General features: G+C 36.9%; 1 protein-coding gene and 2 long non-coding RNA genes across 5 annotated transcripts in view; 2 read left to right on the top strand and 1 right to left on the bottom strand.

Moving 5' to 3' along the window:
- The window catches only part of LOC310734795, an 81,303-nt gene extending 77,238 nt beyond the window's left edge, over nt 1–4,065 (bottom strand). The window contains exon 1 of the long non-coding RNA XR_014536137.1: nt 3,991–4,065. This is a non-coding gene — a long non-coding RNA (uncharacterized lncRNA). The remainder of the gene's footprint in view (nt 1–3,990) is intronic.
- The window catches only part of slc39a11 (solute carrier family 39, member 11), a 121,043-nt gene that overhangs the window by 18,914 nt on the left and 76,602 nt on the right, over nt 1–25,527 (top strand). For all 3 annotated transcript variants that reach the window (XM_083557173.1, XM_083557171.1, XM_083557172.1), the window contains exon 4: nt 2,357–2,515. In XM_083557173.1, coding sequence (XP_083413299.1) covers nt 2,357–2,515 — 159 coding nt within the window. The remainder of the gene's footprint in view (nt 1–2,356; nt 2,516–25,527) is intronic.
- Nucleotides 14,395–17,609, top strand: LOC310734805. Its single transcript, XR_014536147.1, has 2 exons — nt 14,395–16,846; nt 16,921–17,609. It is a non-coding gene; the product is annotated as an uncharacterized lncRNA (long non-coding RNA).

Below are 25,527 nucleotides of genomic sequence, written 5' to 3'. Positions count from 1 at the left end.
AACTTTGGTCATTTACTATATTCTGGTATTCCTAATTTTTTCATCACATAATGTTGCTTAACTTGGACCTGATCAACAAAAGTAACCCCAGATCATAACACTACCCACACAGGCTTGTACGGTAGGCACTAGGCATGATGGGGTGCATCACTTAATCCACTTATCTTCTTCTGATGCACCCATCGCTCTGTAACAGAGTAAATCTCAAAGGCCACATCACCATTTTTTCCAGTGCTCCAAAGTCTTTGTTTATGTTTATGCTCGATAGGAAATTTAAGATTAATTATATATTACATAAATGATTGTATTAATTTCTTTGATTAGCCCACTGATAATTGGTTTTCTTAAGGCTCCACAGCAGTTTAGTTTAATCCCTTGAAGTCTCTTCACATTGTGCATGTGGAAATGCTCTTGCTTTTACTACTGTGTTTTTTTTTGTTTTTTAACCAAATGTTTGTGATCTGTAATCATGATCATTCAAAATATTTTACTGATCACACTTTATTCTTGCAGATGGTTTACCACTATCTTTAAAGGCTTTAATAATAAGCTGGGCAGTTCTCAACCCTTTTTAGTAGCAGTTTCCTTAGTTATTTTCTTTGCTTGATGCAAGCCAATAATCGAGTAATCGGATAAGAAGTACTTTTTCTTTATTAAAGAGCAATATAAAATATTCAAGAGAAAATAAGAAAGGTCTTTTTTCAAATAAACAAGTAATTTGTTTCCTTTAAAATAAAAATATTTATTGCTGCAATTGCAGGAGAATATCTGTAAAATCTAAACCCATTTGATGCATTTAATTGCCATATTACATCAAAATGCAAATATAAACATATATGTATAAAAATCATACATAAAAATATTAAAATCAATTTCAAAAGACAATATAAAAGGGCAAATTCTCTGTATTGGGGTTTCTTTATATTGTGAGTAAATACCATTTTTCACATATGGAGGGTGAATACCATTTTACTAAAGCAAGAAACCCAGTTAAGACTCCAAACTGTACTCTACACTACAACCACAACTGTGCCACCAACACCCTCTGGAGCAGTTCAGAATCAATATTTGTCTAATAACATGACAAAAACTTTTAAAATGTAAATAAAATACAACCTACTCACCAGAGATGCAGACCGCTCGTATTCAGTGGTCTGGAAGTGGTGAACAAACCCTTTCCCGGGCTAAGACACACTAGCTAGCTTCAGGGTTGGTTGACCTCCTCACCAGGCCTAGCTTTTCTTGAAAATGTATTTTTAAGTATGCCCGAGACCAAATCAATTTCTCTTGGTCCGTACACATAAAAAAGTCTAACTCAGATGTATTAATGTGTGCAGAGCTACACACATGTTTTGCCAGTTGAACTTGGCTGTAACAGTTTCCCTCTGACCAACCAATCAGAGGATGGAAAAATGCTGACGCTATTCTGGGCCAGCTAGCTGCCCTGTGAGGCGAATATGAAATCTGATTGGTTAAAGAAACAGAGCTTTTTCTTCAGGAGACTATGGTTAAAAAAAAAGACGTGCAGAACAGACTTTGCAGGCCCTGGGCAGATTAGATTGACATGGCAGCACATAGAGGCTGAAATCTGATTGGACAAAAAATCTAACATACACGTACTGGAAGCAGTGCAGCCAAGAGAAACGCTACAAAATGAAAAGAATAAATTTTGGGGAATAAATTAATACAATTTCATGGAACAAATATTAGAATTTAGGTTGTAAATGTAGGCCAGTGCTTCTGATTCAGAGAAGGCTTTGCTGGTCCTGACCTCCCACCCCACCACTGTGCTTCAGTAATAATGGTTAAATGGATTAAATGAAATAAATTAAACCTCAGACATTCCAAGGTTTCTAATGGTTGTGCAAAAAATGTTTTTACTCTAGTGATGTAAGACAGAAAAATAATTGTGATGGAATAAAATCTTACCACAAAAACAGTTGAACATCCACTAATATACCTAATTTGATGTTAATGAAAATCAAAACATTAATTATTTATCTTAGACTAATGTGAGCATGTCTGTGCACCCAGTCTACAGCTGAGGCTTTCTGGTGTTGCTAGCTTCAATGCAAAATGTAAAAAAGATGGCATATTGGGTAATCAGAGTGGCAACCGAATGGCAGTGGAAGTGCATATCATGCATGAATGATTAAATCACAGTATTGCACAAAGTGAATATAGAGTTTAAATATCATTAATGCTTTAATTCATGAATTGGGTAAACATGTTCTCTTGGTTAACAATTGCATTCTGTGATTCTGTGAATTATTATTTTTTATATATTATTCCTTCATATAGCTGTTAAAATTCTTCTGTATTTAGTCATTATTGTGTTTTTATGTCTTATACACAGGTGATGTTGGCAGCCTCATACTGGTCTCTGCTGGCCCCTGCTATTGAAATGGCAGAAGAATCTGGAAAATATGGGGCGTTTTCATTTCTCCCTGTTGCCATTGGTTTTGTCCTGGGAGCAGCATTTGTGTATTTTGCTGACCTGATGTTGCCACTTCTGGTGAGCACGTATTTGTTCTTTTCACACAGGTGATTCTTTGGGCTAAGACTTGAATGTGCATTAGAACTCTCCTGGAGTGCATCTGATGGTTGGATGGAAAATTATTCATAATGGGATGCTTTAGTTTTTTACTTAAAGGGAACTGATGTTGTACATATTATTATGGGCAATTTCAGTTCTATTTACATGTATATTTACTGCATTTAGCAGATGCCCTTATCCAGAGTCTCTAGCAATGAATAAATCAACACTGGTTCACTAGATTACAAAATAAAGATACCATCAGCCTATAACTCAGGATTTTTATTTTTTTTTAAACAAAGGCAAAGTGTTAGTTTCAGTGTTTCTGGAAGTGGTAGGTCTTCACCCATCACTTGAAGATAGCCAGTGACTCCAGTCTTAAGAGATTTAGGGAAAGTTTATTCCACCACCTCTGTGCCAGAACAGAGAAGAGCCTTGACAATACTTACCTCTTACCTTAAAAGAAGGTGGTACGAGTTGAGCAGTGCTGGAGGAGTGATGAGGTCTCTGAGGTAAGGGAGTGCTGGTCCATTTTTGTTTTTGTAGGCAAGCATCAGTGTTTTGAATCGGATGTGTGCAGCTATCGGAAGCCAGTGGACAGATCACAGCAGTGGGGGTGGTGTGGGAGAATAGCGATCAGAGGGCGACCGCCAGCAGAGAGTTGCAGTAGTCCAGTCTAAAAAAAAAAAGACTGAACAAGCACCTGAGCAGCCTGTGTGGATAGAAATAGTCTAATCCTTCTGATGTTGTAGAGAAGGAACCTACAAGAAAGGGCCACATTGGCAACATGTGAGGGAATAGGACAGTTGATTGTCCATGGTTACCCCGAGGTTGCAAGCGGTGGCTGAAGGGGAGAGCAGAGAGTTGTGAAGAGTTATTTCGAAATCCTGCCCTGAAGATGAATCACCTGAGTTCAATTCAATTCATTTTTATTTGTATGGCGCTTTTAACAATGAACATTGTCTCAAAGCAGCTTTACACCGAAAATGTGGTGATTAAAAGTGAATATGTTCTTTATAAGTAAGTTTGTCCCTGATGAGCAAGCCGGTGGTAACTGTGGCAAGGAAAAACTCCCCGAGATGGCATTAGAAAGAAACCTTGAGAGGAACCAGACTCAAGAGGGAACACATCCTCATCTGGGTTGCACCGAATGTCCATTTATAGCAGATATACAATGTTGCGGGGTTCAGTGATGATGATCAGAAGCGAAATGTAGTCCTGAGTCAATGTAGCAGACTGTTGACATTAACTACAGTCCAATTCATCCTCAAAGCTCCTGTTCTTACGCCGGAATTTCATGGAACCACCCGAGGCGTTGATGAGAAACCGTCTCAAGCTGCACAGAGTGGCCTCCAGTCGAAGAGAACACTATCCAGAGGCAGTGGGAAGATCCACAAACGGGGGAGGGGCAGGAACAGTTTTCACTGGAACCTCAGGAGCATGTTTAACTCGACCGAGAGAGAGAGAGAGAGAGAGAGAGAAGAGGGTGACAGGAAGAGAATGATATGGATTATTATGTGTCTTTATTGAAATTTAATGTCACTGTGCAGTTTGGACTCCGGCAAGACTCGCTATGGCAGCATAACTAAAAGGAAGAACCAGAAGGTAATACAGACATGAGGGATCTCTGGGATAAGAGACGACCCACCACACCACCATCAACAAACCTGAGTAAACGTGTGAATGTGAGGGGACGACAGCATACTTGAACACTGAGACTGTGTCTGATTCCCGAACACTGATTGGAAAGTTGTTCCATAACTGTGGGGCTTTATAAGAGAAAGATCTGCCCCCTGCTGTAGTCTTCATTATTTGAGGTACCAACAGATAGCCTGCACCTTTTGATCTAAGTAGGCGTGGACGATCATACTGGTACAGAAGTTCACTCAGATACTGCAGTGCGAGACCGTTAAGTGCTTTATACGTCAGTAGTAGAATTTTATAATCAATGCGAGATTTGATTGGGAGCCAGTGTAGACTGATTAAAACAAGAGTGATGTGGTCATATTTCCTAGATCTAGTGAGGACCCTTGCTGCAGCATTCGGAACTAACTGAAGCTTATTTATGCACTTAATCGCACACCCAGACAATAAAGCATTACAGTAGTCTAATCTAGATGTAACAAAAGCATGAACTAGTTTTTCTGCATCCTGTAACGACATCATATTTCTAATTTTAGCAATATTTATAAGGTGAAAGAAGGCGATCCTGGTAATATTATTCACGTATAATACACGTGAGCCTCAAAGGAAAGACTAGGGTCAATAATAACGCCACGGTCTTTGTCAGTTGTACTGAAACAGAAACATCATCCAGAGATGCTACGTAATCGGAAAGGTTACTTCTAGCTGCATGTGGTCCTATAGCCATAGCAGAGAAATTACGTACCTTAATGTGGTTACTGTAGTGTGTGTGTTCGTAGTTCTGGTGGGAATGTCCTCCACTCACTGCTTTCAAACACTCAAACAGGGAATAAAGCGCTCTTCCGAAAGCAAAAAGAGACGAAACGAAGCCATTGGATGCAGGGAATCAAAATGATATTTTGATATTTTAAAGCGATGAGAGAGAGAGAAAAAAACGAACTGTAAAAATTTCCGGCAAACAATCAACAACAGGAAACAGGAACTCCAGGGACTAACGCTTGAAAATGCTTTGTTTAAAGACTAATTCTTACTGTATATGGTGGATCAGTGGGGAACTACACCTAGATGCACACAGCCTGTCATGAATGCGGACTCACAAAGCTCCCAAATGAGACCCTGAAATAAAGCTTTACATGTTGCACATGTTCATAATCGCTTAGCTCGAACTGTACACTTTGACAGTTGTATTGAAATTGTGTATGCTCATGAAGTCTTTAGAAAATCGAGTTCTGAAATGTAATAAATTATAACATCAATATGTAATTATAATAAAATAAAAAAACTTTTGAATTTTTTTTAATGGAGCATAGCACCAAGGATTTCATTATATTTTATGTAAATCATTATGCAGAAATGACAAAGAAAACAAACTAAGACTTGTTGTCTTGTTTTGATTTTATCAAACAAAAACCTTAACTGACGTCGATTTCTAAACAAGGATAGCGAGCATGGACATAAATTGTACATTGATAGGGGTTTGAAAGACAAATGATACATGCATAATAAGTATTTGAACACCCTGCTATTTCACAAGTTCTCCCACTTAGAAATCATGGAGGGGTCTGAAATTGTCATCGTAGGTGCATGTCCACTGTGAGGGACATAATCTAAAAAAACACAATCCAGAAATCACAATATATGATTTTTAAACTATTTATTTGTATGATACAGCTGCAAATAAGTATTTGAACACCTGTCTATCAGCTAGAATTCTGACCCTCAAAGACCTGTTAGTCTGCCTTTAAAATGTCCACCTCCACTACATTTATTATCCTAAATTAGATGCACCTGTTTGAGGTCGTTAGCTGCATAAAGACACCTGTCCACCCCATACAATCAGTAAAAATCCAACTACTAACATGGCCAAGACCAAAGAGCTGTCCAAAGACACTAGAGACAAAATTGTACACCTCCACAAGGCTGGAAAGGGCTACGGGGAAATTGCCAAGCAGCTTGGTGAAAAAAGGTCCACTGTTGGAGCAATCATTAGAGAATGGAAGAAGCTAAACATGATTGTCAATCTCCCTCGGACTGGGGCTCCATGCAAGATCTCACCTCGTGGGGTCTCAATGATCCTAAGGAAGGTGAGAAATCAGCCCAGAACTACATGGGAGGAGCTGGTCAATGACCTGAAAAGAGCTGGGACCACCGTTTCCAAGGTTACTGTTGGTTATACACTAAGACGTCATGGTTTGAAATCATGCATGGCACGGAAGGTTCCCCTGCTTAAACCAGCACATGTCCAGGCACGTCTTAAGTTTGCCAATGACCATTTGGATGATCCAGAGGAGTCATGGGAGAAAGTCATGTGGTCAGATGAGACCAAAATAGAACTTTTGGGTCATAATTCCACTAACCGTGTTTGGAGGAAGAAGAATGATGAGTACCTTCCCAAGAACACCATCCCTACTGTGAAGCATGGGGGTGGTAGCATCATGCTTTGGGGGTGTTTTTCTGCACATGGGACAGGGCGACTGCACTGTATTAAGGAGAGGATGACCGGGGCGACGTATTGCAAGATTTTGGGGAACAACCTCCTTCCCTCAGTTAGAGCATTGAAGATGGGTCGAGGCTGGGTCTTCCAACATGACAATGATTTATAGCACACAGCCAGGATAACCGAGGAGTGGCTCTGTAAGAAGCATATCAAGGTTCTGGCGTGGTCTAGCCAGTCTCCAGACCTAAACCCAATAGAGAATCTTTGGAGGGAGCTCAAACTCCATGTTTCTCAGCGACAGGCCAGAAACCTGACTGATCTAGAGAAGATCTGTGTGGAGGAGTGGGCCAAAATCCCTCCTGCAGTGTGTGCAAACCTGGTGAAAAACTACAGGAAACGTTTGACCTCTGGATTTGCAAAGGCTACTGTACCAAATATCAACATTGACTTTCTCAGGTGTTCAAATACTTATTTGCAGCTGTATCATACAAATAAATATTTTAAAAATCATATATTGTGATTTCGGGATTTATTTTTTTAGATTATGTCTCTCACAGTGGACATGCACCTACGATGACAATTTCAGACCCCTCCATGATTTCTAAGTGGGAGAACTTGCAAAATAGCAGGGTGTTCAAATACTTATTTTCCTCACAATTAATCAACCAATAGTTTTTTAAATGGATAAAAAAAAAAATGACACAAACATAAAACTCCATGTAAAATAGTACTGAACTTTATTATGACAGCAAAAAAAGTACTGAATCATAAAAGTATCTTAATAAAAAAATTTATATATTAATTATATTAATAAATATAATTATAATTATATAAAACATTGGAAATAATAAATATAAATAATAAAGCGCTCTCCATGCACTGTGCTCTTTCCAGGCAGTGTATGCATCAGATAATGAAACTGATGAATTGGTCAAACTCTAGTCACATATAGAGGATGATCTCACAACTAGCAATTATTTTGATAATCGATTAATCACACAAATTTTTCAATTATTCGACCAATTGGCAAAAAATACAATTTGATATTTTGCTAATTATAACTATATAAAATGCCAATTAAAAGTATTTATGTATAAAAGTGTACTTTAAAAAAATGAAAAACCAAATATTGAGGAGTGCAACTGGGTTGTGCTTGACTGTTTATTTCACTAAAAACAAACAGATTATTTAATCTATTTAATGGTAATTGCAGGTGGCAAGTTAAATAAAATATAATTTAACAATTTTTGTTGAAAAAATAACCAGACATTTTGTTCAGTTGTGAAGATATAAGCATCTTGAATATATAATAAATGTAATTTTGTATAATAATTAAATGATGTATGCATGAATTAAATATACAAAGCATTTGAACGTCGTAAAGCCGCAGTACATCATGTTTAAAAACAGATAATTCACTGTTGTAGTAGACAAATGCTATAAACAAAGAATGGAACAGAGAAACGCAGCAAGCCAACAGGCTTGGATAAATAAAGAGAGAAAAAAAAAGAATTGGTTTACAAATGCATAAACATTATAAAGCAAAACAGTGACTAAAAAGGTAATCAAACTCACAACTTTCCACACTGTAAGTAAGACACTGATTAGAGTGCTAAAGCACACACATTCTTGACTTATTGGATTTTTGGCACAAAATATGTTTTTATGTTAATTTCTCCCATTTGAAGTATGTAGTCTTAAGAATAATTAGTGCATTCTTTTTCACTGTCTTTGACTTTTTGACAGCTGCTATTCATTGGATTTTCTAGGAATTTAGGTAGTTAATGGTGAAATTCTACTATACCTAATGTTAGGTATAGGTTTATTAGGGCTATTAGGGTTATTAGGGCTATGAGGGTTTTGAGTGACCAACATTAATTAAAATTTTCAGTATACATTTTAATGGCCCATAGCTTCCATATCTCACACCCTTCTTACCTTCTTACACACATGTCTAAAATGTTTACGGGCAACTGCTTGGCTAAGATTGACAGAAACTATTTCTCAGAAAATTACATTGCTTTTGAGTGTGGAAGAAATCTTTGTATAACATTGCACACTGATTGCAAATGTGAGGCATTGACATTTCTCCTCCTTAATGTGATCCACATGAGCTGCACTAGTTGTATTGTTTGGACAGCTGTTCGGCTTTCTTTTACTGCCACTTAGCAAACAAGAGTCCAACAAAAAAAGAGATATGGGGAGAGCAAGACAATCACAGCAACCCCCAGCAGAGAATGGCTACTGCCATGAATCAATAGAGAGGACATTTACACGTTCATCATTCTCACTAGCGATTGTTGAGTTTCCAGGATAAGGTGGCCAGAACAGGCATCAGCAATTCAAGTGATGTGACCACAAGCTGTTGCAGAATTGAGCCTCTGGCAAACATACGTCTTATGGGCTTTGTTATAAAGCTAGATTTCACTACCGAGATTGCTAATCAGAGCTGAATATTGGAGAACTGGCTTGGAAAAGTAGCAATGCTATGGTTGAACATATTCTTTAATCATGTTAGCCTACAACGTAGACATACCATAAATTATAGTATAACTCTGTGGAAAAAATTTTGTGCCATCTCTTGGGATATTGTTTGACTAGTGTGAATCATGTAGCCGTGATGTACAAAAATTCTGCTAGTTTTATCTTTATTGTTTTCTCAAACAAGCCACTGGCACTTTGATTAAAAACAAATGCATGTGCTTTTTGTTTACTTTGCTAACATTCTCAAAGTAAAATTAGGTCATCTTCTGTGTATTAAATGTATGTGTTACTGGATTAACCTTATTTATTGGCATGATTAGAGCATTTAAATTTTTTTTCTAAAATATTTTAACAATGTTTACAAATATTTTGGGTAAAAATATTGGGAATGCTTTTAAAATTTCAACACACGGTTGTAAAGACAAAAAATATACTTCCAAATTTGAACCAGTGGTGGAAGTCAGCATAGGCAAGAACTTGGCCCAACTCTGGTCAGAATGTTCGATTGGCCGTCTTCAATCAGTCTACGATTTCACCTTTTACACCTGAGCCATATAAGAAAATAATAAGTAAAGTAGCATAATAAACTGGTGACTATCTATCTTTGAGGTTATACTTACAAATAAAAGGTAAGGGTGCAAGAAAACCACAAAGAAAACAACAAAATGTAAAATTTTAACAAAGTAGCTTAAAATTAAAAGCTTAAAAACAAAACCTTAAAACAAAACACTAATAAGAACGGTAATACCAATCCCATACATTCTGAAAAGAGTAAGTATGACATAGAGTGAAATGCTGTTTTTGACTGTCTGACTGGTAAACATGAAAATAAATGCAATATAAAGCTAGAAATAAAAGAGTAAAGTAGTGCTATATATATATATATATATATATATATATATATATATATATATATATATATATATATTACACACACACACACACACACACACACACACACACACACACACACACACACACACACTGGAAAACAAAAAGTATATATATTTATAATGTATATACACATACATGAATTAAACAGAAGGGATGGATCTATAAAATCTACAGAAGTACAGATTAAAGTGACCAGTATGATTCTAGTGATTATTATTATATTGCATCATAATAGATCATATATTAGATTATGGTTATTGTAAATTTTTTATACAGTCTGAGATTTGAGTTTAAGATTTTGTTGCAGATTTTGAGAAAATGCTTACATATAAAAAGAGGACATATTTATGAGAATAATGTGTTTCTCAAATTAAAAAATTTGAAATATTTTGTAATGGGTACCAATAATTTTTTTTTAGAAGACTACAATGTGCATCATTCTGTGTGTCTCAAATGACACACAGTCCTTCAGTAATGATGAAGACTGTCATGATGTTTGTCCATGTGGAGACACTACAGTTTAAATGATCAGAAAAGACATTTAAATGTTCCATGGAAAGCAATTATCTACAAGTGTAGAAAATGGGACATCACCATAGGAAGTGCAGGGCAACTCTCTAAGATAGACCAGTAGATGTGATAAAGGCTTTTTAAGAGGCTGCCAAGAGACCTACAGCAGCATTAAAGTAGCTGCTGAAATGTAGAGCAAGTACTGGTTTACTCTAGATTATTTGTAAATTAATTGCAAGTAGATTTTAATGGGGAAATGTATGCCTAATTTAAACATAACTCACTCTAAAGCATGTACCAAAATGCATTATAGTCTGCTGAGACCAAGGTAGAACATTTTGGGCAGAAATCTGAAAGATATATTTATCACAATACAAATCATCACATAAAAAACACCGACCTCACATTGAAGCATGACTTAACACCACCATGCTATAGGACTGCTTCTCTGAGTTCCAATCAAGACAGAAGGAATCATGTTCCTCACAGATATTTCACTCCGATCTTTTCAATACTAATTTCTTCTAATGTGGAGACCTTTGCTGCTTTAGCAGGCCAGATTTTTTATCCAGTAGAGTTTGTCCCATTATCATTATATAAATGAGGCTCTAATGATAATTTGCTGTGTTTGAGTTCTGGTTCAGTTCTTTTGCTTTAAAAAGTGTGTAAAGCAGCAATGTGTCCTATTAAACGAATAAACAAATTCCCTTGCTGCAGGAGACATTTTTATGTTTTTAATTTAATGGGGATTTAAGTGCTATAAATGGATACAATTATTTTCAGCAAAAAAGCCTATGAATAAAAAAAAAAAAAATCAGAATTACACCGATATTATTTATATATATATATATATGTATATATGTCAGGGTGTGAGCGAAACAAAAGGCAGAAGCCGGAGTACAGCTCGCTTGGGTTTTAATGGCATGCGTGAGAGAGAGATACACACACACGCGCACACACACACACGCACACACACGCACGCACATAAGCACACGGCAGTCCTTCGGTTAAGAGAGATAGTCCGAGTTGCGCATTGGGAGAAGCGTAGCTGACCCGAGATGCACAGGGAGGGGAAGCGCAGCCGGTACGGGATTCTGGAGTCCGAATGAAACGGATGAGAGAAGTCCTGTATGAAAACCGGAATGCGAAAATTATTTTAACAAAACAATTTTTTTATATGCAGGGTATTCTTTAAATTGAACCTTTATTAACAAAATTATAAATAACTCTCTAGTTGCCACATAAGGTATGATAGTGACCACCACTGATGCCATGTCAACCACCTAGCAAACACTCACAGGACCCTAGCAACACCAGGAAATTGCTTAGCCTGTGTGGCCACTCAGCATTTTCTTTAGAAAATATATTTTTCTTAAAACATCTATTTTATTATAAAATGTATTTAATTTTTCTACTTTTAATCTGCTTTGACTCAGTGTTCAGCCTACTTCATTTTACTTTGAATGTTGTGTTTCACACAATGATTTTTTTTTTTGGCTTGAAATTGTCTCATCACTAAACTCTAGGAGAGGTAAAGTTATATTAATATTTAAGACAGCAATTCAGCATTGTTACATTCTTCTTCGTTATACAGTGGTACCTCGACATACGAGTGCCCTAACATACAAGTTTTCTCGAGATACGAGCGGTCATTCGGTCGATTTTTTGCTTTGATACGCGAGCAAAAACTTGAGATACGAGCTCGAGACGCCGCTGCTAGATGGCGATTCGAAGCCAGAAAGCCAAGATTGTGACAAAAATTAAGATAAGCAAAAAAGAAAAAGTTTAAATTGTAAAGTTTAGGGATACATAGTGTGCAGGAGTGATAGTAAAAAAACGAGTTTTCCCTCCGCCTCCGCTTATCGCCTCCCCCCGACCTCTGCCCTCTAATCCCAGCAGTGTGACCTGTGAGATGTGACTGAAAATGATGATCTGTAGTTAAGTGTCAGCTATTTTTGCTCTACTATCATATTTTCAGTATCTTTTATAAAAGACTACAATAACCTTATCAGACCGTGAAGCTCTCCAAATTGACACTCTTGACCTTTCCTGGTCTGTCCTTGGTGCATGCATGTGCCCTGTACGAATGCTGAACTGTAAGCACCCCATGTGTGTTAGAGAAAGTAAATGTTCTACTTACTGATCTCCTTTTCTAAATTTATAGTAATGTTTTCTGATTCTGCTGTTGCATGTCTTTAGCCAGGTGTGAAAAGAAATTGCATTGTTTGTAACTGTTATCTATTATTTTGTAAACAATTGTTTACAAAATGTTTAATTTTTTATATTGGTGATGGTCTTAGTGATTTTGGTGTGTATAAAACATTTTATTGCATGGGAATTCAAGTGCTATAGATGCATAGACAGTTTTTTCAGCTAATAAAGTCTTTGATTAAAAATATTTATATATTATAACAGGATTACACCGATTCTGAACAGATGAAAACTGGATTGCATTTGATTGTAAATAATTCATTTAGAAGCATAGCTTTTTAGCCTTATTTATTCATGCTATGTATTCAGAGCTGATTCCATGCAGTGCATGTGGCATCATAATGTGTGACTAGACAAAGGAAAGGCTAACCAGTGTGTTTGCTTTTGAATAATCAGGTGCTGCTAAAATGTCAGCTTGTAGTCTGAGCCTGGGACACAAACACAAGTCCACTCACCTGTTTTTATGAAAGCAGTACAGACCAATTACCAGCAAGCCGGTTCACAAAATTCAAAAATTGTGACAAATAAAAAAATTATAAGCATTCAGAAGGGCAAAAATGCTGCTGCTCTGTATTTTTGCCCCCTCCCCAAAGGTTTCCTTCAGTCACTGTATCTCTCTCGCCTGCTTTGTGCTTTGTCACCTGGAACAGATTGTTGGCATCAGCACTAACCTTTCATATCAGCCCCATCACCTCTGGGGTACTAAGTGGTCAGCAGAGAGGAAGGGCAAGAGTCTGGTGTGTGTGTGTGTGTGTGTGTGTGTGTGTGTGTGTGTGTGTGTGTGTGTGTGTGTGTGTGTGTGTGTGTGTGTGTGTGTGTGTGTGTGTGTGTGTGTGTGTGTGTGTGAGTGAGTGAGTGAGTGTGTGTGTGCAGCTCTTAGGGGTCGTTGGGTGAATATAGCAAATGATGATGCTTCACTCTGGCAGTTCAATTTGCCTGCATGGCTGAGTGGCGAATGGCTTCATTAGACAGAAGACATTACGCTCCTCTGCAGCATTGTTGACCTGTAATTGAGAGCAAACACAAACTGCAATTTAAAGCCAATCATTTAAAATGTTTCTGTCTAACAGAGAAAGCTACATGTATCCCCTATGGAAATGGTTTGGATACGGACACCTGAACATTTCACTCTAAATCCACAAGTTGTTTTTGAATGTGCTTCTTTGACCAGCTCTAATCCTCTGGGAAGGATTCCTCTAGAATTTCACCCATGCTTGTGGGGAATTATGCTCATTCCACCATATGAAGTCTGAAGTCAGCTTGCCAGTTAATCCCAAAGGTGTTCACTGGGGTTGAGCTCAGGGTTTTGGTCTGGACACCCATGTAACAATTTTTCATGAAGCTTGCTTAGTGTTCAGGGGCTCCTTAATGGTACTTTTTGACTGGATGATCTGTTTTCCACATAACTTTAGCAACATGTGCACTAACATTGCAGTGTATTTTAATAAATTGGCATTGATAGTTGATTGCTGGAACTATCGGTTATCAGCAAAAATCCATACCAATTGTTTTTCCGGGTTGCAACTTGAGAGCCTCCTCTTTGGCGAATCACTGATTCCATGTATTTCATGTCAGAATGACTGCTGTAATGTTTATTATACCTGGTTTGTGTCACTTTAATTCACTGAAAACTTGTTAATAAGACTAACTTTCAGACCATCCCATTAAAATGGCAACAATCAGAGAATTGGACAGATATCAAATCATAGTTTTGCATCAGCAAGGCCACTGTCAAAGGAAAATCAGCACACTGATGTGGTATATAAACAATAATATGACTGAATTGCCAAAAAAATTTCAAAATCTGATTAGTTCTTAAAGAGGCCTGAAAAAGTCTAGAAAGGACCTGTCTAATCATCTGGCATGGGGGACGAATCCAAGGTTGAATTTTTGTATCTAATCGTTGACAGTATATAAGAAGAAGAGATGGAGAGAGATGGAAGAATGCGTGCTTGCAGCTTTCAATAAAACTTGGTGGAGGGTCTGTGCTGGTTTGGGGCTGCTTTTCTGCCTGTAGTGCTGGTGATATTGTCCAAATTGATGGAATCACGAATAATGAAAAGCACAGACAGGTTTTAATTCATCATTCCATTCCACCTGAAAAACATGATAACAGCATGATAATGATCGCAAGCACACTGCTAATACAGTGAAATCATGTTGGGAGAGGAAAAACCGCTGATAAAACTACAGTAAGTCCTCACTTGGCTATTATATCTTTATATCTACTATACTAATATATTACACAAAACACTGACTTTTGACAGAAGAATAAAATTTCCATTATTTTCTGCTTGTATTTCTAATACATACACTATATTGCCAAAAGGAACATCTTCCCAGGAGAGTGGACGGAATTATAAGAGCAAATTGGGACTAAATGTGGAATGCAGTGTTTAAAATAGTGCTCACATACCGAACTTATGACCAGGTGACCCAATACTTTTTGCAATATAGTGTACATATACATATATGCTTTTTAGTAATATCACCAGCACTACTGACAGAAATGCAGGGGGGAAAAAACAGGACAGACCCTCGACCAAGTATTACTGAAAGCTGCAAACATTCATTTTTCCATCTTTTCTTCTCATACGGTATACTGGCAACGATTAGATAAAAAAATTTCTACCTTGGATTCCCCCCCCCCATAAAACATTTTCCCACTAATTTTATTGTCATTTTTGTGAGCTTTAGCATATCTTTGCTTTTTCACCTCGTTTCCCTTCATTGTCCTTGCCGAGTCGTCATTCCATAATTTTCTTTTCCACCGATTGGGTTTGCTTGTCTTGTGCTCACATGGCTGCTCGAGAGATGACTCATATAAGATTCAAGATGAATAATGTGGTTGATCAGTGCAGAAAACAAATATAACCTGTAATGTTAATCCTGTCTGAAGAGTAATAGCTGTGTCTAAAAGTGTGTTTACGTGTCTGTGTGTGTCCGTGTATACACTCGAGTGTGTTCCTGGCCAGTTTACTTGTGACTTTGAATTCATTGTCTTCATCTTTTCATTAGTGACTAGTGGCTAGTGAGGGTCTGTGGCTCGGGCAGGTTTTTCTCGGCGACAAGCATGTGGCAACAAGTGTCATGACAACCGCTACTCTGTCTAACAGATGGTGAGAGCTGGGTTTAATGTTTCAGGATGCAGCTTTATTTTTTCCATGAAAGAAGTTTATTTGGCTTCATCACCTCTTTGCCACAAGGGCATGAATGTGAATGATTGAATATGAGCTCTGTGGTCACGTTGCAACATGAACAAGCATGAAGAAGCAGATGTTTCATCGTACCATCACGGTTCTTTATTACAGCTGGTCAAAGTGTTCCTAAATGTCTCTTAATAAAGCTAATAAACAGAGAAAAGCACACTTTGATTCTAAAATGCTATTTTTGCTTCTGTACACAGACATCATGTACTACTGGATGCTCTACTGTACCCAGACTGTTCAGACTGTTCTCACACGCTTGCTATCTGTTATTGATCTAATGTTTACAATTTGGTCCAGACAGTGGATACTCAGCGTTCTCTCATAATTTATCTCTTCCGAAATCTCTGCAGTCATCCAGGGAAGGTGTCCCAGCGACTCGGCATGGTGTTGGAACAAGGATGAGACATTGTGTTCTCATGTGTTGTAAAAAGGAATGGGGGGGATTTGTCAGTGTAAATGATGTGATGGGAAATGTGATCCATGCTGGTTTCAAGGGATATTAACCACATGACGCCTGCTTGTGATACTGTATCATGTTGAGCATGAGCTTGTGTGTATCCAGGCACAAGGAGAAAGATAATGCAATAATCTGTGCGTTATAGGACCCACTTACATCTTCTCTTGTACCAAATAGGACATTAAACGCTGTACTGTACCTCATTTCAATGGCAGTCAGATTTTGAGTTTATTAAAATAAAATTGCTTTATTTTTAATTGTTATAAAGATTGCTATCAAACTTCGAGTAGTTCATAAAAAAAGACTTCACTACAGTTTCTTTCAGTTTAAGTGTGTTTGTTCTGTTAAATAACTTTATTTATAATTCTGGGATAATGATCTTGTGGTTACATTAAAATGTAATCTTAACCTGAAGCATTTCCAGGTTCTGAGGCTGTGGATGATGCTGGAGAGGCTCAGTTCAAGTCAAGTCAAGTCAAGTCAAGTTTATTTGTATAGCGCTTTTCACAACAGACATTGTCTCAATTCAAAAGTTCAGTTCTACATCAACTGTTAAAAAACCTAATTGTGTTAGCTAACTCTGTGCAAAAATAAATAGTACATTGTATACAGTAGTTGGTGAAGAGCATTCATACAGGCAAATATGTGCGTAGAGATGGCCCCTGACTTACAGTGGTTCAGCAAGCAAGCAGTGTACAGTATGCTTCCACCCTTCACTTGCAAAGTGGCACTTGTCCACGCACTCGCTGCCACGTATATATACTATATACTGTATAGTTTATGCAGTACAGTATTGTAAATTACTGTTTTACTAAATTATGTTCTGTAACAAATTAAAATTATTAACAAATGACCACCCATAATCATCACCCTTCTTTAAGACTCCTGGGTCGCCACTTACGATATTTTCAAGTTAAGATGGGGTCATCAGAATGAAATTTGTATGATGATAGATTTATTACTGTTTTGGTTTTTCTTTATTTAGAATTGTTTTTCACAACCTTGTAGTCTGTTTATGTGCAACATTTCTTGTTGAAAACGAGCACTTTTAAAGTGTTAAATGGGAATCGTGATTCATGCTTAAGCTGTGAGAATGGAGGTGGATTCAGAAGCTTCGTGCTGCTCTTCCTACACCTAATGTATAAATCCGTTCTGAAATTATAGGTGTTTTAACATTTTCCATCAGTTAATGTAGGTTCAGACAACAGAGGCACAAAAAGAGAAAAAGGGCTTTATAAACTGTTTTCATCTCTTTACTCACGTAGCTTGTAGCTAAACGTGTTTTTCTGATGTATTTGGCAGTGCCGGGCTGTGCATTTGGTAGCTGGACCTTCGGTGGGGAGTTTCTCAAATTAATTCACCTCTTAATATCACCACTATCATGTCGCAGTTAAAGAAACCATCAATACAATACAAAAATGCAATATATAAACGCATGGCATTACAGAGAAAGAGGCATTTCACATATGGAGGGTAAATATCATTTTACTAAAGCAAGAAACCTAGTTAAGACTCCAAAGCTCTACACTACAACCGCAACTGTGCCACCAACATCATCTGGAGCAGTTCAGAATCAATATTTGTCTAATAACATGACAAAAACAAACTGTAAATAAAATCGAACCTACTCACCAGAGATGAAGACTCATAATTTGCACCACTTCTCAGAGGCTGTAATCCAGTGGTACCGCTCGTATTCACTGTTCTGGAAGTGGTGAACAAACCCTCTCCCGGGCTGAGACATGCTAGCTAGCTTCGAGGTTCGCCGACCTCCACACAATGTCTAGCTTTTCTTCTAAATGGATTTTTAAGTATGTCTGAGACCAAGTCAATTTCTCTTCCTCCATAGGAATAAAAAAAATCTAACTCAGATGTATTAATGTGTGCAGAGCTACACACGTGTTTTGCCAGTCGAACTTGGCTGTAACAGTTTCCCTCTGACCAACCAATCAGAGGACGGAAAAATGTTGACTCTATTCTGGGCCAGCTAGCTGCCCTGTGAGGAGAAAATTAAATCTGATTGGTTACAGAAACAGAGCTTTTTCTTCAGGACACTATGGTAAAAAGCATAAAAGAACAGCTGGAGCAGACTTTGAAGGCCCTGGGCAGATTAGATTGACACATTAGATTAGATTAGCACATAGAGGCTGAAATCTGATTGGACAAAAAATCTAACATCCACATACACGTACTGGAAGCAGTGCAGCCAAGAGAAACACTACGAATTTCTTCGAACAAATATTGGAATTTAGGTTTTAAATGTAGTCCAGTGCTTCTGATAGTGTTTAGGCCAGCAGAGAAGGCTTTGCTGTCTCTGACCACCCACCACTGGTATTTGGTGATTTCATGTTTTATAAATCAAAAACAATAGTTACATCTTACTACAATCTACAGCAAATCTGTAGAATTTAAACCTATTGAAGTCTTCAATTGCTTCAATCTCCACAACACAAAAACATGCACAATTGTATGTATGCATGAATGGGAAAAATGTGTGTGTTTGTGTTAGGGAGATTAAAGTGATGGATGAAAATACAGATTTGCTGAACAACTCTGTTCTATTTGATTTTTGAAGCATAAAATCACCAAATGTTATACACCAGAAAAAACTCACTCAGCTTTTTTATAGCAACAGTAGCATCAATGTAATGACAATTAAGGAAACTGTATTTCACAGAAGCAATGAATTTATAGCTGATAGTAAATGTCAGTGTCTAAGAAAGGGAGGTGCTTAGTGAATAACGCTCTGAATCAGAAGGTCGCAAGTTCAAATCACAGCACAACAAAGCTGCCACTGTTGGGCCCTTGAGTACGGCCCTAACCCCTTAATTGCTTAGCTGTATAACAGATAAGTCGCTCTGGATAAGTGTGTCTGGCAAAATACCAAATGTAAATATAATTGTTTTATTTACAGTAGCAGGTAAAGGGAGAATGGGGAGAATTGGGCCATCAGAGAGCGATAGCACTGAAATTCTGCTTGACTGATTTTCAGTACTTGGACAGCAATGTACAGACACACAGCAGAGTTAAAACTGGATATTTCAACTGTTCCCTACTACCAGACACTAAGCTGGTTAAGTCATTGAACTTTGGCTCAGAAGGTTGTGCGTTTAAATCCCACCACAATCAAGCTGGACCCTTAAACAAGGCCCTTAACCCTCAACTGCTAATTTGTAAGTCACTCTGGATAAGGGCATCTACTGTACCAAACACTGTAAATGTAAGGGTTCCTATGCAGGTCTGGATTAGTATGGAAAAAAGAACACCAAGTATTGAAAAATATTTGTTTCTATACTATTGTCCTATTAGTTTTTCCAAAATAGAAAATAATTTGTAAAAGATTTTTATAAAACGAACGCAAATTCAGATACATTTTAAAACAAAATTTTCATATCCGTGTCCACACTTTTGTTTTCAGTCACTGAAACCTCTGAAAATGCTTCCGTCCCTGTACTGTGCATGAGCGATGAGAGATCGGCGCTAGACTGGATCTGCACAGCTGTGATTAGTTGTTACGTTGTAAGGCAGCAGTTGCCATGATAGTGCAGTATCCCGAACTTGCAACTAAACACATGGAAAACAGCAGACTTTGACTGACAAACATCAGAGATTATAATGTAGCACATGTTATAGTTGAAATTTAAAATCATTATTTTGTGAAAAGGCTGATTGTTAAAAGAGCTGTGTAGTGATAGTGATGGAATTATGTACCTGAGTTTTGTTACCAGTGTAACAAGAGAAGGAGGGTTGGTTATCCAGAAGTGCATCAATTGTGCCTATATTCATTAGTGATTGTCCCTAATCAGTGCATTTTTATCAAGTAACAGCATCACAAAAAGAAGCTTCGCATCTCAGAGTCAAAGAGCTGAGGCTGAGCCTTTCTTGATGCTTTTGAAGGAAACGTCATTATTTGTATTATATTCAATAAATCTCTAATTGCTATTTTTTCTACACACCAGTTTAAACTGAATATCTCAATTAAAGTGGCTTGGGAAATGAGTTGGCTACAATAATCGTAATTTATTGGATAATTTATAATTGTATTATTTGGAATGTTTATAGAGAAAGAGAGCAGCTAATGTTGTGTGAAGAGTTAATAGTGTGATTTTCAAAGATAATTATTTCATGAATCCTGTTTTGCAGTTAAGTAGATTTGTGACAACATTCTTGCCTGAATGCTGGAAGTGTTTAGTTGGTGTGTGAGAGGGTTGGGGAGAGAGAGAGAGAGAGAGAGCGAGTTTGTGTGTGTGTGTGTGTGTGTGTGTGTGTGTGTGTGTGTGTGTGTGTGTGTGTGTGTGCACGCGCATTTCACACCCTGCAAGCATTCTGATCGAACATGATAAGGTTAAAGCAGGAGGACAGAATTTAAGACTCTAATTAAATGGCACCTTCAGTGTACCCTTGAGTGAAAATCTGTGGCTTAAGGTGTCTGAGGAGGCTGAGTATAGATCTTTACAGGGTTCCTCTACCTTCAGAGACTCCTGTAGGATGGAACACATCTTTGCAGTTTATTTAATGGAAAGCATCAATTCAGTATCTCCTTTTTCATTTAAAGCTAAAAACAACATTTTAAATCTATAATGTGCCATGGATTGTCTATGTTGCAACTTTAGTTCTCATGAGCCTTTGAACCGGTGACATGGTGGTTCAGCAGGATATGCTGGTGTCAGTGTTTACCTAAGACATTTCAGCTCGGTGCATTCTTGGGGATAAATGCTCATCAGGTAGAGTAACAGGCTTTTGGCAGAGGTGTAAAGAGTACCTGAAAATAAGACTTGAGTAAAAGTATAGATTCCTTGCTGTACAATTTACTCCATTACAAGTTAAAAGTCACCTATAACAATAGGACTTGAGTAAAAGTCTTCAAGTATCTAATTTGAACAAAACTTTAGTATTTGACTCATATTGAATGTAGACTCACTAGTCCTCAACACCAAGATGCACGTTAGTGAAAAGACAAAACCAGTTGATTTGTGAGGTTTTATTTGCTAAAATACAAATCATATTGTACACCTCAATACTGCATTAACCAACAACACAATGGCCTCTTCAACATGCCAGAATGAAACAAAGATCAAACAAGTTGATTAAAAAAGACAAAGGAGTAAACCAATCTTAAAATATTATACAATTCTGTGAATATATTATATATTTATTTAATATATATTAAAATATAGTGTATAAATACAGTACATCTAATGTACTAATACATAATAATAATAATAATAATAATAATAATAATTATTGTAGTTGAGTAGAGAGTAAAGTTGTAAATTAAATTTTTTTTATTCTTGAACTAGAAGAAACAAATTAGATTTACTCAAATACTTTACAACACTGTCTTTTGGGTTGTTTTTTCTGGGGAACAGCCATTCATGGATTCTTTAGCGTTTTATGTCCAGCTTCAAGAATTTCTCTTAAAAGGAGAAAATCCTGACAATTTCGCATATCAAATGGCGTGAATGAATTAAGGATGGAGGTAATAAGGACATTGGTTAATGTTTGCTGAAATAAGTAGAAGAGTTAAGTAAATAATATCTTGAGAAAACTAATATATATATATATATATATATATATATATATATATATATATATATATATATATATATATATATATATATATATATATATATATATATAATATAAATCATAATTTTATGGTGCAAATATTTAAATAAAGAAAATGCTAAATGTCTAAATAAAACGTTTTATGTAAATCTTAAAAAGGGATAAAACTAAGTATTTTTGTAATCACATGTCTTCCATCTCATACCATGACACACAGTAAAGAGTGGAGTGGAGTTTAAACAAAGATGAAGACAAAACTGAATAAGGATGAAGACATTCATCAAAGATGAAGACATAACTGAATTTACCGTATTTTTCGGACTATAAGCCGCTTCTTTTTTTCCCACGTTTTTAACCCCGTGGCTTAAACAACGAAGCGGCTAATCTATGAATTTTTCCTGGGTTTTTCCTGGTTTCACAAAGTTCAAGCCAAAAAACTGAGCAACATAACATTAGACCAATGAAATTTCTGAACGGAAATGAAAAAACGCACCTCACCTGTGTTCTGAGCTGCATGGCATCGGGAGAAAAAACTTCCACCGGTGGCGCACGACAATGACAAAAGATAAACTCCTGAGAAAAATACAGTGATACCTTGACCTATGAGTTTAATTCGTTTTGTGGACGAGCTCGTATCTCAATCAGCTCGCACATCAAATCAGTTTTCCATATTAAAAATACTTAAAATGGCATTAATCCGTTCCAACCCTCAAATTGACACCCCATTTTTATGTTTCATGTTATTAAATTGGAAAATACATTTCTAAATAACATATCTTGTAAAAACATAATAGAAAAAGTATGTAAAGATATAATAAGATTTTATTCAGTGTATTTTCCTTGGAGATGAGACGACTTGAGCTAACGAAAACGCCGGTGGGGTGTGTGTGTGTGTGTGTGTGTGTGTGTGTGTGTGTGTGTGTGTGTGTGTGTGTGTGTGTGTGTGTGGAGGGGGGGTAGAGGCGATAAGCGGAGGCGGAGGGAAAACTCGTTTTTTACTATCACTCCTGTACACTACGTATCCCTAAACTTTAAAATTTTTACTTTTTCTTCTTTGATTATCTTTCGTCACAATCTTCACTTCTAGCAGCGGCGTCTCGAGCTCGTACATAAATTTTTTACTCGCGTAACAAATCAAAAAAATCGACCGGGTGACCGCTCGTACCTCGGAAAACTCGTACAGTAATGCACTCGTAGGTCAAGGTAGCACTGTAGTTGTGAAAGGAAGGAGAAAGACAGTGAACATCGACTTACTTGGTAGGCTACTGTTTAGATACAAGCCGTTGTAACGTGTTGAGTCTGGGTGAAGGGAGAGCTCGCTAACTCCAGTTACAACAGAAATCATATGAGCACAGACAGGTTTCCAAAACTCGTGCTTTTTTATTTTTCTTGGCAACCGCATTATGGGTTAGTCAAAGAAACTTAGAAATGAGCATCAGAAAATAAAAAGGACATAATCCTCAGTCTTACACACACGCAGTAATACCGGAAGAATGCAGTGGTACGCTATTCCCAAAATACCGCTATGCTCCTAATAGAAGCGCAACATATTGCATTTTGTGTCTTTCGTTAAAGCCTGTCTCGTTGAAGTCTATAATAAGACAGGCTTACAGACAGGTGCGGCTTATTTATGTTAAAAATAAAAATCTTTGTCAAATTCAGTGGGTGCGGCTTATATATGGGTGCGCTTTGTAGTCCGGAAATTACGGTAAGTCTTTTAAAGATTTTGTCAGTTAACTAGTTATGTGGTTAATGTTTCAGCTTGTTTGGATGTATTAAAGTGACAAAAGTCAACTTTACAGTCATTCAGCCGCCTGCAAGGTGCAAAGCTTTGGGTTTCTCCAGAGGCTTCAATGTGCAGATGAACATATAACAGTGATCTAGGCAAGACAGTTAACAAATAGACAGCACAACAGACAGTAGACAATACACATAAGATAACAAAATAGACACCACACAAACAAAAAATTTACAATTTTAAAATTGATCACTGGCAGTTTCCAAACTACACAAAGAAACACATTTAACAATAACTACATGACATGAATGGATCTATATTTTTAGTAATTCTTACAGAGAATTTTAATCAAAGGCAGGATTAAGTCCAAGCACTGACCTGTTAATGGATTCAAAATGATGTAGACTGACTGATGGATATTTTTATGAAATGTATCCTCTTTATCACCATTAGACTGACTTTTGAAATGAACTAAATAAAATAAATAAACTACTGTATAACAAGGTTTTCTGCTGTTAAAATTTAAAGGTAAAAAAAATAAATAACTACATTGTTATGGAGTGATATTTGAAGCTATTCTAACAGACATGATTTATTCCAATTTATTAAGAAGATCTATTAAGTTTTTCTTTGTGCTAAATGAAAACCAACAAGTGCAAAGTACAACTACAAGTTTGTGTGTTGTTGCTAAATTACACATGATTCATGAGGTTGTACTGTCATATTTAAAGCACACTGTATGTTTTTGTTTTTACATTTATAGACTTCCTGTTATTCCTTTGGGGGTCACTATGTTCTCTCTGCGTTGTCCAGGGCTGATCAGTTTGATTAATGCAGAGCCTGCTGTCTTATTCCATTTACAACATCCACAAACAGTAGATGCCATCCTGCTGCTTTCTATTTTAGTTGGAAGCCACTATCAGCCAGTGCTTACTGAAGTTTTTAACATTCATAATGACCACTTAGGCTTTTGCTTTCCAATTAGGAAGATGCCTTTTGTGGTTATTTTTCTGTTCTGCAGGCTATACATTTTGCTTGTTTGATTCATCAACCAGAATTCATCATCATCATTGTCCTCGCACACAACTGTCCTTCTAGCACGCCTATGTCCTTGCACATTGCTGTTTGTACAGTGGATTTTTTATTTATTTATTTTTTTAAGAACAGCACTTGAAAGTGCCAGTCATAAAATGAGACATTACTTGTGTAACAGTTTAAATCATAAAGGAAAATATTTTGGAAACAGTCTTGTGTTCTTGTTTTGCAGTTTAGTCCTGACCTTTTTTTTTGCATTATATTAGCAAAGCCAAACATTTGTGTTAATCATATTAATTGTTTTTGATGGTGTTGACTTAAACACCAGATCAGTACATTTAAAGCTAAACCTAGGATTATAGATGTGCTTCAGCCACGTCACCAGAGTCACTGCAGGCGAACGTTCAGCCATGTTTCATTTTATTCTGAAGTGCACTTCCAAACCTAGCGGTTTGTCTGCACACTGCATGCATGTAAATGTACTTAAGACTCTAATTTCAGTTTCATGTTGAAAATAAGAAATAGTGGTTTTAGTGCTTTCCTGACTTGGATACAGAAATGTATGTTCCCACATAGATATCAGGAGCTATTATTAATCTGAGCACAAGTTCACTTTTAGTTGATCATAATCATATGGTTTTCTACAAATAGCTTAATAGTCTGGGGAAAGTGGGTGTTTGTGGGCTCTTTTCCCTGTTTATGATGTGAAACAGAACTTTTATATAAAGAGTTTGCTATAATAAAATAATAAGAAAGGTTTCCATGGAATCATGGAAATATTACTTTGATAATGTTATTTTTAAA

This window comes from Silurus aristotelis, assembly GCF_946808225.1.
Source record: "Silurus aristotelis genome assembly, chromosome: 12".
Classification (NCBI taxonomy): Eukaryota; Metazoa; Chordata; class Actinopteri; order Siluriformes; family Siluridae; genus Silurus; species Silurus aristotelis.
Note: the sequence above shows the minus strand (reverse complement) of the source record. Positions and strands in the feature narration are given on the sequence as shown.